A 15,590-nucleotide genomic window follows, 5' to 3' on the forward strand; every position below is an offset into this window, starting at 1 on the left:
GAGGGTCTGAGCATCCAGGAATGATGGTGATCAGCAGTGGGTACACTTACCCACAAGACCCATTTGAGGTCCTACCCACACTGAATCTGGGTTTCAGCTTTCTCAGGCCTTTCTCTGCATTCCCTTGCCCTCAGCAGTCAGTAGGTATAAGATTTGTGTCTGCCAGTGACTTGGGTTACACTGCCACCATCAGCTCTACAGTCTATTTTCTTATATGTAACATGTTTACATGAGGCTAAAGCTTTGCTGTTCATGATGCTTTCTGACATGATTTCTCATTTAATCTTCAAATCTCCTGCAAGAGGTATAGGGAATGCTATTAGCCCCATGTTCTAGAGGTGGAAGCTCAGATAAGGAGAAGGTAATATAGAGGGAAACTTAAAAGCATTAGACAGACTTATATTGTGGCTTTGTATTAACTGGACTAAGTATCTAAACCTGTTTCTTCATCTATAAAATTAGGATGACATACTTTATAAGGTTGTTAGCAGGATTAAATTAGATAATGCATGTGAAATGCTGAATTTGGTATCTGGTACAAAGTAAGTGCTTAACAATGATGGCTTCTGTTGCTGTAAAGTGATTGGTCCCATGTGATGCCTTATGTAAGAAGCAGAGCTGAGCCTCAAACCCAAGTCTAGATTCCCAGACCACTGTGTTCTCTACAGAGTCTCAGTAAAAAGAAAGCACTGACAGATGTGCTGCTTTACGGAGCCTTTTCTTTTCTTGGTTGGACACAGTGAAGCCTCCTGTGGACCCTGCAGCTGCCAAGCTCTGGACCCTCTCAGCTACTGATATGGAGGATGACAGCATGGTGAGTTGGCCCTGTGTTCACTTGATTGCTTTCTTTTAGGCCCCACTTGCGGTGTGAGTGGTTGCAGTTTGGAGTTGACTTGGAGGTGTAGACGTATTTAAAGCCCAGCATTGTGGCTGTGCCTGACACTGGCATTTTTGATTTAGAAGAAAACTCCACATTGGTGGCATTTTAAATTTCTTTTTCAGCTTCTCTTTTTCCCACAGATTTTCCTATTTTCACTTCTTAACGATGTATTAAAGGTTCTTGTGGGCATGTGTAAACTTGAGAAGTGTTCATCAGCTAAATATTTTTATTGGCTCTGGGCAAGTCAGTAAACACTCACTTTCTTAAAAGCAATACTTTTCCATCTTCAGTTAGTGCCATCTGTAATAAAGTTCTTCATTTCTACAGCTATTAAAGTTATGGTGGTAAGCAAAACAGGTTATGGTTTGTGACTTCATAAGCTTACAGATTAATTGTCCATATGTTTATCAAAGAATTACACAAGTTTATGTATAATTATTTGCCTTACTCTAACACTTCTCTTTATTCTTTTTGCTCCCTCCCTACACACACACATGCTTATGTATATATTCTCAACACATGATAAATTCCCAGTTCCCTCACAACCTAATGCTTCTTCTGTGTACATAGTTGAGTTCACTGTGGTAGTCAGCTTGAGTTTAATGATCAGTCACAGTAGGACAGTGAATGCCTTCTTTACTTGGATGGAATAAACCTGCTCCCACCACCTGTGACCACCTCAGCGTTTCATTAGCAGAGACCATGACCATGTCATTAACTGCTTAAAACACTCCTCAGGATCTCATTGACTCAGATGAGCTTCTGGATCCAGAAGATTTGAAGAAGCCAGATCCAGCTTCCCTGCGGGCTGTTTCATGTGGAGAAGGGAAGAAGAGGAAGGCCTGTAAGAACTGGTAAGTGGTCTGCCATGCTGCTCCTGTGACTTCAGACACAAGGAGTCACAGTACTTTACTTTTATTATAACATGTTTTATTGTGAAATGTATCATACATACAGAGGAGGATATTAAATAGGTACATTTTAAAGAATAATAAAATGAACACCCATTTACTGATCACCCAGATTGAGAGTCAGAAACATACGAGTACCTTAGAAGTCACCTCTGCCTGCTTCCTCAGCTGCATCTTGCTTCCTTGCCCCACAAGAGGTTACCATTTTTCTAAGCTTGTGTTAATCATTCCTGGTTTTTTTGGTAGTTTATCACCTATGTGTGAATCTACAGACAACATATTGTTTAGTTGTGAAGAACTGAGTAGTAGGGGCTCTCTTGTCCCCTCCTTGCCTGAGCCAGGAGCTCTGTCCTCTCACTTCCTATCTAAATAAAAGACTCTAGGGGAGACGGCTAAAGATGGCGGCATGAGTAGGGCAGCGGAAATCTCATCCCTAAACCATATATATTTTTGAAAATACAACAAATACAACTATTCCAAAAAGAGAGACCAGAAGATACAGTACAACAGCCAGGCTGCATCTACATCTGCGAGAACTCAGCATCTCACGAAAAGGGTAAGATACAAAGCCGGGACCCAGTGGGACCCAAGCTCTACCCCAACTCCAGCTCACCAGCAGGAGGAAAAGAATCAGAGTGGGGAGGGAGTGGAAGCACAGGACTACTAAACAACCAGCCCTAGTAATCTGTACTGGGAGCACAGACACATTGCATGGTGTACTGGATAATAGAGAAATGGGAAAGTAAAATCTAAAATAGAAACTGCGAGCGGGTCCCCACAGCCGGCTCCCCTGGGACAGAAAACAAGCGGGCGCTTTTAAAAGACTTAAAAGGACAAGGGCTTAACAGCTGCACAAAATCGTCTCAGCACACTCAGCCCAGCAGGCTGGGAATCTTAAAGAACTTCAGGCGCTCTAAACCCCTGGGTGGCAACGCAGCTCTGAAGCCCCCCCATGGTGATAAGCAGCCTGCCATTCATTCCCCCCGCGGGCGCAGCAAACAAACCAGCTGACCTGCTACTGCTGCGGAGCACCAGGGAGCAGCCCTGCCCACAGCAACCACATAGAATCTCCTCCCAGCACACAGCTAACCATGACAGACCCAGAGGCTGCCGCCAGCGCACAGCTGCCTGGCACAGACAGGAAGCCGGAGCAAGATCCAGAAGGTACAAAGGGTGTTGTTCTCGTAGGAGAACATACCTGGCGCGTCTGTGACCCCCCACAGTACTCTAGGCTATCCTGAGGGCCGCCCTGCCCATGACAGCTCAGGAGATTAACCCAGAAACTGTGCCCAGTGTGTGGGTAACTGGCACAGGCAGTGGAGAAAGGCAAGGCGACCAGCAAGTAGAAAGCGACTTTGTTCTCCCAGGTGACACACATGTCACCTGTGGGTGATCACTTCTATTGCCATGAAAAGGCAGAAGAATCTGGTCCAGTCAAAAATCACTCAGACAACTCCAGAGAGAGGGCCTGGGGGAGATAGATATAACCAATCTTCCTGAAAAAGAATTCAAAATAAAAGTCATAATCATACTGATGGACCTGCAGAGAAATATGCAAGAGCTAAGGGATGAAGTCTGGAGGGAGATTACAGAAATGAAACAATCTCTGGAAGAATTTAAGATCAGACTGGCTGAGGTGCAAGAGACTGTAGTTGGAATAGAAAATCAGAGAACAGGAATACAGAGAAGCTGAGGCAGAGAGAGATAAAAGGATCTTCAGGAATGAAAGAATATTAAGAGAACTGTGTGACCAATGCAAACGGAACAGTATTTGCATTATAGGGGTACCAGAAGAAGAAGAGAGAGAAAAAGGGATAGAAAGTGTCCTTGAACAAATAATTGCCAAAACTTTCCCCAAGCTGGGGAAGGAAATAGTCTCTCAGACCATGGAAGCCCACACGTCTCCCAACAAAAGGGACCCAAGGAGGACAACACCAAGACATATAATAATTAAAACGGCAAAGATCAAAGACAAGGACAGAGTATTACAGGCAGCGAGAGAGAGAAAAAAGATCACCTACAAAGGAAAACCCATCAGGCTATCATCAGACTTCTCAACAGAAACCTTACGGGCCAGAAGAGAATGGCATGACATATTTAATGCAGTGAAACAGAAGGGCCTTGAACCAAGAATACTGTATCCAGTACGATTCTCATTTAAATTTGAAGGATGGATTAACCAATTTCCAGACAAGCAAAAGTTGAAGGAATTTGCCTCCCACAAACCACCACTGCAGGATATTTTAAAGGGAATGCTCCAGATGGAAGCACTCCTAAGGCTAAATAGATGTCACCAGAGAAAGTAAAATCACACCAAAGAAAGCAGACCACCCAAATACTAACTAAAGGTAAAAAATAAAATCAACTATCCACAAAAGCAGTCAGAGGAAACACAAAAGAGTGCAGAATAAAACACCTAACATATAAAACATGGAAGAGTAAGAATAAGAAGGGAGAGAAATAAAGAATCACCAGATTGTGTTTATAATAGCATAATAAGAGAGTTAAAGTTAGATGGTTAGATAGTAAAGAAGCTACCCTTGAACCTTTGGTAACCATGAATCCAAAGCCTGCAATGGCAATAAGTACATATCTATCAATAGTCACCCTAAATGTAAATGGACTGAATGCACCAATCAAAAGACACAGAGTAATAGAATGGATAAAAAAGCAAGACCCATCTATATGTTGCTTACAAGAGACTCACCTCAAACCCAAAGACATACACAGACTAAAAGTGAAGGGATATAAAAAGATATTTCATGAAAACAATAGGGAGAAAAAAGCAGGTGTTGCAGTACTTGTATCAGACAAAACAGACTTCAAAACAAAGTCACAAGACATAAGGATATTACATAATGATAAAGGGCTCAGTCCAACAAGAGGATATAACCATTATAAATATATATGCACCCAACACAGGAACACTGACATATGTGAAACAAATACTAACAGAATTAAAAGGGGAAATAGAATGCAATGCATTCATTTTAGGAGACTTCAACACACCACTCACTTCAAAGGACAGAGCAACCAGACAGAAAATAAGTAAGGACACAGAGGCACTGAACAACACACTGGAACAGATGGACCTAATAGACATCTATAGAACTCTACATCCAAAAGCAACAGGATGCACATTCTTCTCAAGTGCACATAGAACATTTTCCAGAATAGACTACATGCTAGACTACAAAAAGAACCTCAGTAATTCAAAAAGATAAAATTCTACCAACCAACTTCTCAGATAACAAAGGTATAAAACTAGAAATAAATTGTACAAAGAAAGCAAAAAGGCTCACAAACACATGGAGGCTTAAGAACATGCTGCTAAATAATCAATGGATCAATATCCAAATTAAAACAGAGATCAAGCAATATATGGAAACAAATGACAACAACAGCACAAAGCCCCAACTTCTGTGGGATGCAGCAAAGGCCGTTCTAAGAGGAAAGTATATAGCAGTCCAGGCCTATTTAAAGAAGGAAGAACAATCCCAAATGAATAGTCTAAAGTCACAATTATTGAAACTAGAAAAGGAAGAACAAATGAGGCCCAAAGTCAGCAGAAGGAGGGACATAATAAAGATCAGAGAAGAAATAAATAAAATTGAGAAGAACAGAACAATAGAAAAAAATCAATAAAACCAAGAACTGGTTTTTGAGAAAATAAACAAAATAGATAAACCCCTTGCCAGACTTATTAAGAGAAAAAGAGAGTCTATACACATAAACAGAATCAGAAATGAGAAAGGAAAAATCACAACGGACACCACAGAAATACAAAGAATTATTAGAGAATACTATCAAAATCTATATGCTAAGAAGCTGGATAACCTAGAAGAAATGGACAACTTTCTAGAAAAATACAACCTCCCAAGAGTGACCAAGGAAGAAACAGAAAATCTAAGCAATTACCAGCAATGAAGTTGAATTGTTAATCAAAAAACTAGCCAAGAACAAAACCTCTGGACCAGATGGATTCACCACTAAATTTTATCAGACATTTAGAGAAGACATAATACACATTCTCCTCAAAGTTTTCCAAAAAATAGAAGAGGAGGGAATACTTCCAAACTCATTCTGTGAAGCCAGCATCACTAATACCAAAACCAGGCAAAGACACCACAAAAAAAGAAAATTACAGACCGATATCCCTGATGAACATAGATGCAAAAATACTCAACAAAATATTAGCAAACCGAATTCAAAAATACACCAAGAAGATCATACACCATGATCAAGTGGGATTCATCTCAGGGATGCAAGGATAGTACAACATTCGAAAATCCATCAGCATCCACCACATCAGTAAAAAGAAGGACAAAAACCACATGATCATCTCCATAGATGCTGAAAAAGCATTCGACAAAATTCAACATCCATTTGTAATTATAAGTGTCAACAAAATGGGTATAGTACCTCAACATAATAAAGACCATATATGACAAACCCACAGCCAACATCATACTTAACAGCAAGAAGCTGAAAGCTTTTCCTCTAAGATCAGGAACCAGACAGGGATGCCCACTCTCTCTGCTGTTATTCAACATAGTACTGGAGGTCCTAGCCATGGCAATTAGACAAAACAAAGAAATACAACCGATCCAAATTGGTAAAGAAGAAGTCAAACTGTCACTATTTGCAGATAACATAATATTGTACATAAAAACCCTAAAGACTTCACTCCAAAACTGCTAGAACTAATATTGGAATTCGGCAAAGTTGCAGTATACAAAATTAATACACAGAAATCTGTTGCTTTCTTATACACATAATGATGAACCAGCAGAAAGAGAAATCAGGAAAACAATTCCATTCACAATTGCATCAAAAAGAATAAAATACCTAGGAATAAACCTAACTAAATAAGGAAGTAAAAGACCTATACCCTGAAAACTACAAGACACTCTTAAGACAATTTAAAGAGGACACTAACAAATGGAAACTCATTCCATGCTCTTGGCTAGGAAGAATTAATATTGTCAAAATGGCCATCCTGCCCAAAGCAATCTACAGATTCAATGCAATCCCTATCAAAATACCTACAGCATTCTTTAACGAACTGGAACAAATAGTTTAAACTCATATAGAACCACAAAAGACCCCTAATAGCCAAAGCAATCCTGAGAAGTAGGAATAAAGCAGGGGGAATCTTGCTTCCCAACTTCAAGCTATACTACAAAGCCACAGTAATCAAGACAATTTGATACTGGCACAAGAACAGAGCCACAGACCAGTGGAACAAAATAGAGAATCCAGATATTAACCCAAACATATACGGTCAATTAATATACGATAAAGGAGCCATGGACATACAGTGGGGAAATAACAGCCTCTTCAACAGCTGGTGTTGGCAAAACTGGACAGCTACATGTAAGAGAATGAAACTGGAACCCCATACACAAAAGTAAATTCGAAATGGATCAAAGACCTGAATGTAAGTCATGAAACCATAAAACTCTTAGGAAAAAACACAGGCAAAAGTCTCTTGGACATAAACATGAGCAACTTCTTCATGAACATATCTCCCTGGGCAAGGGAAACAAAAGCGAAAATGAACAAGTGGGACTGTATCAAGCTGAAAAGCTTCTGTATAGCAAAGGACACCATCTATAGTAAAAAAAGGCATCCTACAGTATGGGAGAATATATTCATAAATGACAGATCCGATAAAGAGTTGACATCCAAAATAGATATAAAGAGTTCACGCACCACAGCAAACAAAAAGCAAATAAGCCAATGAGAAAATGGGCAGAGGATATGAAGAGACAGTTCTCCAAAGAAGAAATTCAGATGACCAACAGACACATGAAAAGATGGTCCACATCGCTAGTCATCAGAGAAATACAATTAAAACCACAATCAGATATCACCTCACACTAGTAAGGATGGTCACCATCCAAAAGACAAACAGCAACAAATGTTGTCAAGGATGTGGAGAAAGGGGAACCCTCCTACACTGCTGGTGGAAATGTAAATTAGTTAAATCATTGTGGAAAGCCGTATGGAGGTTTCTCAAAAAACTAAAAATAGAAATACCATTTGACCCAGGAATTCCACTCCTAGGAATTTACCGTAAGAATACAGCAGCACAGTTTGAAAAAGACATATGCACCCCTACATTTATCGGAGCACTATTTACAATAGCCAGGAAATGGAAGCAACCTAAGTGTCTATCAGTAGATGAATGTATAAAGAAGATGTGGTACATATACACAATGGAATATTATTCAGCCATCAGAAGAAAACATTCTACCATTTGTAACAACATGAATGGAGCTAGAGGGTAATATACTCAGTGAAATAAGCCAGGCGGAAAAAGACAAGTATCAAATTATTTTACTCATATGTGGAGTATAAGAAAAAAGAAAAAAACTGAAGGAACAAAACAGCAGCAGACTCACAGAACCCAAGAATGGACTAAACAGTTACCAAAGGGAGAGGGACTGGGAGAGTGGGTGGGAAGAGAGGGATAAGGGGGAAAAATAAGGGGGCATTACTGTTAGCAGACATAATGTAAGGTGAGGGGCACGGAAAGGGCTCTACAACACAGAGAAGACAAGTAGTAATTCTATAGCATCTTACTATGCTGATGGACAGTGACTGTAATGGGGTATGTGTGGGTGACTTGGTGATGGGGGGAGTCTAGTAAACATATAATGTTCCTCATGTAATTGTAGATTAGTGATACCAAAAAAAAAAGAAAAAAGAAAACCCTGAAGACTCCGCTCCAAAACTACTAGAACTAATATCTGAGTTCAGCAAAGTTGGAGGATACAAAATTAATACACAGAGATCTGTTGCTTTCCTATACACATAATGATGAACCAGCAGAAAGAGAAATCAGGAAAACAATTCCATTCACAATTGTGTCAAAAAGAGTAAAATACCTAGAAATAAACCTAACTAAGGAAGTGAAAGACCTATACCCTGAAAACTACAAGACGCTCTTAAGACAATTTAAAGAGGACACTAACAAATGGAAACTCATTCCATGCTCTTGGCTAGGAAGAATTAATATTGTCAAAATGGCCATCCTGCCTAAAGCAATCTACAGATTCAATGCAATCCCTATCAAAATACCAACAGCATTCTTCAATGAACTGGAACAAATAGTTCTAAAATTCATATGGAAACACAAAAGACCCCTAATAGCCAAAGCAATCCTGAGAAGTAGGAATAAAGCAGGGGGAATCTTGCTTCCCAACTTGAAGGTCTGCTACAAAACCACAGTAATCAAGACAATTTGGTGCTGGCACAAGAACAGAGCCACAGACCAGTGGAACAGAATAGAGTGTCCAGATATTAACCAAAAAACATATGGTCAATTAATATACGATAAAGGAGCCATGGACATACAATGGGGAAATGACAGCCTCTTCAACAGTTGGTCTTGGCAAAACTGGAGAGCTACATGTAAGAGAATGAAACTGGATCACTGTCTAACCCCATACACAAAAGTAAATTCGAAATGGATCAAACACCTGAATGTATGTCATGAAACCATAAAACTCTTAGAAAAAAATGGGCAAAAATCTCTTGGACATCAACATGAGCGACTTCTTCATGAACATATCTCCCGGTCAAGGGAAACAAAAGCAAAAATGAACAAGTGGTACTGTATCAAGCTGAAAACCTTCTGTACAGCAAAGGGCACCAATAGAATAAAAAGGCATCCTACAGTATGGGAGAATATATTCATAAATGACATCTGATAAAGGGTTGACATCCAAAATACATAAAGAGCTCATGCACCTCAACAAACAAAAAACAAGTAATCAATTAAAAAATGGGCAGAAGATCTGAACAAACAGTTCTCCAAAGAAGAAATTCAGATTGCCAACAGGAACATGAAAAGGTGCTCCCATCGCTAATTATCGGAGAAATGCAAATTAAAGCCACAATGAGATATCACCTCACACCAGTAAGGATGGCCATCATCCAAAAGACAAACAACAACAAATGTTGGCGAGGATGTGGAGAAAGGGGAACCCTCCTGCTCTGCTGGTGGGAATGTAAATTAGTTAAACCATTGTGGAAAGCAGTATGGAGGTTCCTCAAAAAATTCAAAATAGAAACACCATTTCACCCAGGAATTCTACTCCTAGGAATTTACCCTAAGAATAGAGCAGCCGAGTTTGAAAAAGATATATGCACCCCTATGTTTATCAGAGCACTACTTAAAATAGCCAAGAAATGGAAGCAACCTAAGTGTCTATCAGTAGATGAATGGATAAAGAAGATGTGGTACATATACACATGGAATATTATTCAGCCATAAGAAGAAAACAAATCCTACCATTTGCAACAACATGGATGGAGCTAGAGGGTATTATGTTCAGTGAAATAAGCCAAGTGGAAAAAGGCAAGTGCCAACTGATTTCAGTCATATGTGGGGTGTAGAAACAAAGAAAAAACTGAAGGAACAAAGCAGCAGACTCACAGAACCCAAGAATGGACTAACAGTTACCAAAGGGAAAGGGACTGGGGTGGATGGATGGGAAGGGAGGGATAAGGGGGAAAGGGGGCATTACGATTAGCAGACATAATGTAGGCGGCGGGGTGGGGCACGGGGAAGGCTGTGCAACACAGAGAACACAAGTAGTGATTCTATAGCATCTTACTGCGCTGATGGACAGTGACTGTAATGGGGTATGTGGTGGAGACTTGATGATGGGGGGAGTCTAGTAACCATAATGTTGCTCATGTAATTGTAGATTAATGATACCAAAATAAAAATAAATAAATATGTAAATAAGCCTCTACCTTGCTCTCCTAAAAAGAAAAGAACTGAGTAGTAAGCCCAAATCTGACTAGGCAAGGAGAGGTCAAAATTCCATATGTTTGAAGGCTCCCAGTGAAAGATAAGGTCAGCAGAGTCTTCTGTTTTCATTTGTTTGAGAATCTGCAACATTTGCATCTGGGGAAGTTTGTAGAAAGAGTCGTGAGTCTGCTCAGGAAACCCAGGGACGCTGTCGTTAGAATGCCTGGCAGCATTGTGGTGTGATGCAGTGACTGGGTGACCAGCACAAATACGTCAGAGGGAGTGGGCTGTTCTGTGTGTTCTCTTCTAAGCTTACCGTAGCCTAAGCGCCCCTCTTAGGAGCAGATCAAAGCAGAACACTTCCGTTGGGTGAAATAAGTGTCCTCAGCTGATCAGGGTTGGGAGGGTAAGTTGAATGTTATTAGCACATGTCAAGATAAGACAAGGACAGAGTCCAGGCTCACTTACCTGCCCTTGGGTTGAAAGAAGGTAATGGCAGCTGTGGTTCGTGAGAGTGGCAGCCTTCAAACTTGATCCTTTCTGTAAGACCTCATGTTCCATTTTAGAAGTTTGTAGAATCTTCTTTATCCCCAGTATCATTTTATAATATCATGTCTTGAATAAGGATCTGTTTCCATCTTTTGCACTAGCCATTGAATGCATCTTTTCAGTCTAGAACCATGTCCATAGTCTGGGAAATATTCTTTAATTTTGTTTATGATTTTTGTCTTTTCTCTGTTTTCTCTTTCTGTAACCTGTTACTCAGATCTCTCTGATCGGTCCTGTAATTTTCTGCCTCCCACATTTTTCTTATGCCCTACTTTGTGGAAAATTTCAGCAAGTTTGTCCTCCAAAACTTCTGCTGAGTTATTTCTACCATCATGTTTTTAATTTCTAAGATTACTTTTTTTTTTGTTTTGACTTGTTTTTAATATGACATCCTATTTTATGTTGTGGATGTGATCCCTTCTCTTTTCCCTGAGGTTAGTAATAGTTCTTGTGAGGGTTTTTTTCTGCCTGCATAGTCTTTATCTTCTGATTGGCTTTTCCCTTTTAGCGTCATCTCTGAGTTCTACATAGAGGCTTTTTTAAGAGGCTTGGTAACCTTGGTTGTCTTCAAGATAATAATGCAAGACAGAAAGCTCATTGGGGTCTCTGAGCTTAGAGGTGGGATTTGTTGACTGTGCTTTAGGGACCCGAGTAGGCCTTTGGGGGACACCCCAGAGTCAGCATCTTTGGGTCTTTCCCTTTGGGTTGGTTAGGTTTCTCAGAGAGGGGCTTCCTGGTGCCGCCAGTTCCTCTTGAGATCTCCGGGCACGCTACGGGTTTATCCCTCGGCACTCCTCCCTGCCTGGGTGGAGATTGGTCCTTCTGTCAAAGTCAGTTCTCCCTCCTCTGCTTTACAGTTGCCAGTGCTATACTGCTGTGGTTTCAATCTTTGTGGGTTTATGTCTTCATTGAATTTTTGTTGGGATTTTGAGGAAAAATGAAATTAGCTGCATACATTTGCTCCTAACCTGAAAACTTTGGTGTTGGTCTTTTTGCATTAGTGTCATAAGTGGGTGGAAAAGGTGGTAAAATTTAACTGGTCTTGTACCAGTGGTGTGCAGGCTTATTCAATCATCAGTGTGTTTTTAAATGTAGAATTTGCCAGCTTTTACATAGTAAGAAGATTTCAAGTAAGAATGCAGATTTTTTTGTTCTTAACTTTGGAAAATATGGCAGCAGTGGGTCTGCTTTGCTCCTTAACATTAATCAGCTGAAGTTGAGTAGTGGCTGGCCTTTGTAGACAAGACATCTCTCCCCTGGGTGCCTCATTCCCCGCCTTCTTACTGTTTCCCTAAACAGCCTCATGCATTTGTCTTACCTGTCTGGCACCATAAGCATTTAAGTTAAGACATCTCAGTATAAAGAGAAAGGCCTTAGAGCACATTTTAGCACTGCCAAGGTTTTGGAGTTTCTGGGTGGTGGCAAATCTCCCTCTGACCCTCCTCCTTCTCCCCCAGCACCTGTGGCCTTGCAGAAGAACTGGAAAAAGAGAAGACAAGAGAACAGATGAGCTCCTTACCCAAGTCGGCTTGTGGAAATGTAAATATCTGGATATAATGTGGTATTCATAAAACTGTTGGAGGTATTGGGCATCATCCTAAACTAAACAGACTAGCTCCAGCTGTAAGGATTACTGTCGAGGTGTTTGAATAATAGGCAAATATGTGAGAACATCTGTATAGGTAGTAATGGAGAAGAGGGGCTGTCTCCTACTCATGCTGTAGGGGAGGCTCCTGTTGTTTCTTATTTTTGGCTCCTTTCTTCCTACTTCGTAGTGGCCTCATGTTATCCAACCATTTGGCTGAGCTTGGCTATGATTTGAAATGCTGAGAATATAGAAATATAGCCTCCTAAGGAACTTTCCTAGACTACTGTTTTTCATGACACCAATGATCTTAATACTTGGGTCACAGTTGGACCCAGATGCACCCAGCCATCTCCTTCAGGCCACTGTGGCTATATAATGAAAAGAGGGGTCTGGCCATATCTCTGGGATAAGCTGACACTGGGCTTCCCTGTATGATCATCTCTTCTCTCAACAGTGCTACCTGGGCGACGCTTTCCGCTGTGCCAGCTGCCCCTACCTTGGGATGCCGGCCTTCAAACCTGGGGAGCAGGTGCTCCTGAGCAACAGCAATCTCAGTGATGCCTAGAAGGGACCCAGCATGGGATACATCTCCTCCAGCCCACTCCCATCCCTCAGGCCCCATCACTGTGCTTCCTCCCATCTCCTCTGGGTTTGCTCACTCTCTGTTTAAACTCCATTTGCAGGGAAGGCACTTAGTAGACAGAGTGAAGCTGGCTGTGGGGTGCAGTGGTGTGTAATGCTGCTGTGTATCAAAAGATTAAGGTGTAATGGGGCTTGGTTACCTGAGTGGGGGACCTGTTTCTTCACCTTATATTAGGGAAAGGGAGTGTGTCCTGAAGAGGCCCTGCTCTCAGTGTCAGAATGCTGACTGTAACACCTTGAGCCCAGACAACCTTGAGTATTAACACTCTGATGGGAGTCGTGCCCCTACTGTAAGCTCAGCAGTAGTGCCACTGCTTGTCTTCTAGAGTTGGTGGTTACTCAATGTGCAGTTCTTCGTTACACAAGTCAGGTGTCGTGTGGCCTCCGCAGGGCACCAAAGGAGTCACTCACTGGTTGCTGTGATCATATCCAGTGTCCCTCTGCCCCCCTTCCACTCCCACCCTATCCATCTTACTGTACTGCATCTGTGTCCTGTTGTGATTCCTGTTAATCTGCAATTATTAAACGTGTACTTCATCATATCAGTTGTAAGAGGGGATATGTATGTGTATGTGATGTCTGGCACAGCTGTCCAGGCTCAGTTTGGACCACAAAACTTTGTTTTTTGGAGAAACTTCATGTCACACACAAATGGGACCAGTGCTGCACTTGTGGATCAGGGTCTCCATCTACTTTAGAAGAGTCCACATTGAGGAGAATTAGAGAGAAACAAGACAGAAATCTGAACCAACAACATATCCTCTGAGCTGGAGACCCTTCATTTTCCTTGTTCCCCAGCCACACAGACTTGAAATTGATCTTGTGAAATCATTGGAGAGACTGTGTAGATTGAAGAGACCTGAGTTTTTTTTTTCCACTCATAAATAAAAGTGTTCATTGGTGTTTGTCCTTGGAACTTGACTTACTTCCCTAACTTTGCTTTTGCTTATCTTGGTCCCTGCTAGTGGGTTTTCGTTAGGGGTGCAGCCAACTCCAGAGTGCCTGGATAGGTTCACAGCCTGGAGCAGTCCGTGCCCTTGAGTCTGAGCAGGACTGGTCTGTGTGGTGGGCATCACCAATGTGATTAGGTTACAGTATGTGGTAAATGTGTGGATTTTGCAGATTCATTTAAAGCCCCTAATGGACCTTCAGTTAACAGGAAGATTATCCTGAGTGGGCCTGCCCTTCAACTGGTCCTTTAAAAGAACTGGAGGACCAACAGTTTCTCTTGCGTTCTCACTGGCTGGCGAGGGGCTGTGAGCAGCCTCCAGGAGCCCAGGGCAGATCCCCTGATCAGCAAGGAAAAAGGGGGCCCTCAGCCCTATTATTACAAAAACAAAAATCTAAACTCAACAACCAAATACACTCAGAAGAGGATCTGAGTTCCAGGTGGGCATGGAGCCTCACTGTGCCTGGACTCCTGACCCACAGAATCTGAGATGATTAATGTGTGTAGGTTTAAGCCTCTACATTTGTGTGGTAATTTGTTACAGATCAGTAGGAAACTAATAAAGCCCCTGACCAGGTTCAATATTAGCAGATTCATCAGTCAGGTTGCTGGGCCAGGATGCTGTTAGTTTCTGCTGCTGATGCTAAGGTGAAGGACAAAAATCTCACCTGCTGGTTGAGGACAGGAGATCCTGAGCCAAAAAGCTTCCTAGGATGGGCTTAGCAGGACCCCGGGCAAATGTCTTACGCTTCTCTGACCTGACTCTTGTCTGTGTCACTGTCTTTGCTGGCAAAAAGGATGACACTTCCTCCTCTGTGATACACTTGGCATAGTTACTGGTCTCATGTTGGAAGCTCCTGGGTCACTCCATGAGAGGGTTCAGAGGGAGACCAGCCGGCCTGCTGGAGAGAGGCCTTGCCATTGCCAGTTAGCCCATATCTGGCTTTGGAGCTCAGCTGCAACTGCACAGTGAGGAGACCAGGAGGGGACTGTTCTCACACCTTGTGACTGGAAGAAGGGAGGTTTTAGAGCCAAGAACAGCCTTGGATACCACTGAATGCAACCTCAATTTATATTTGAGGACACTGGTTAAGATAGACAGTAACCTGCTACCATCAGTTCCCTGAGGACCTTTAAAGGTACAGGTGCCCAACATCCTTGGATGTTCTAAGTCAGTAGGCTTGCGACGGTCTTGGGGAATTTTTTTGGTAAACTCTCTAAGGTCATTTGCTCATAACTTGACAGCATGCAGGTGGGACATAGCCCTCTCCCTGAAATCACTCCAAAGCACCAAGTTGAGAGAT

General features: G+C 41.7%; 1 protein-coding gene across 4 annotated transcripts in view; it reads left to right on the plus strand.

Annotated features, from left to right (window-relative positions):
* Positions 1–15,590, plus strand: part of CIAPIN1 (cytokine induced apoptosis inhibitor 1) — an 89,357-nt gene that overhangs the window by 35,139 nt on the left and 38,628 nt on the right. For 2 of the 4 annotated variants that reach the window (XM_037025489.2, XM_037025490.2), the window contains exons 6-9: positions 741–814; positions 1,619–1,734; positions 12,565–12,646; positions 13,150–13,879. In XM_037025489.2, coding sequence (XP_036881384.1) covers positions 741–814; positions 1,619–1,734; positions 12,565–12,646; positions 13,150–13,260 — 383 coding nt within the window. In that variant the 3' untranslated portion in view covers positions 13,261–13,879. Of the gene's footprint in view, positions 1–740; positions 815–1,618; positions 1,735–12,564; positions 12,647–13,149; positions 13,880–15,590 lie in introns of those variants that run through there. The other 2 variants (XM_073226012.1, XM_073226011.1) reach the window with 1 other exon arrangement.

The sequence above is a fragment of the Manis javanica genome, chromosome 17, assembly GCF_040802235.1.
Source record: "Manis javanica isolate MJ-LG chromosome 17, MJ_LKY, whole genome shotgun sequence".
Classification (NCBI taxonomy): domain Eukaryota; kingdom Metazoa; phylum Chordata; class Mammalia; order Pholidota; family Manidae; genus Manis; species Manis javanica.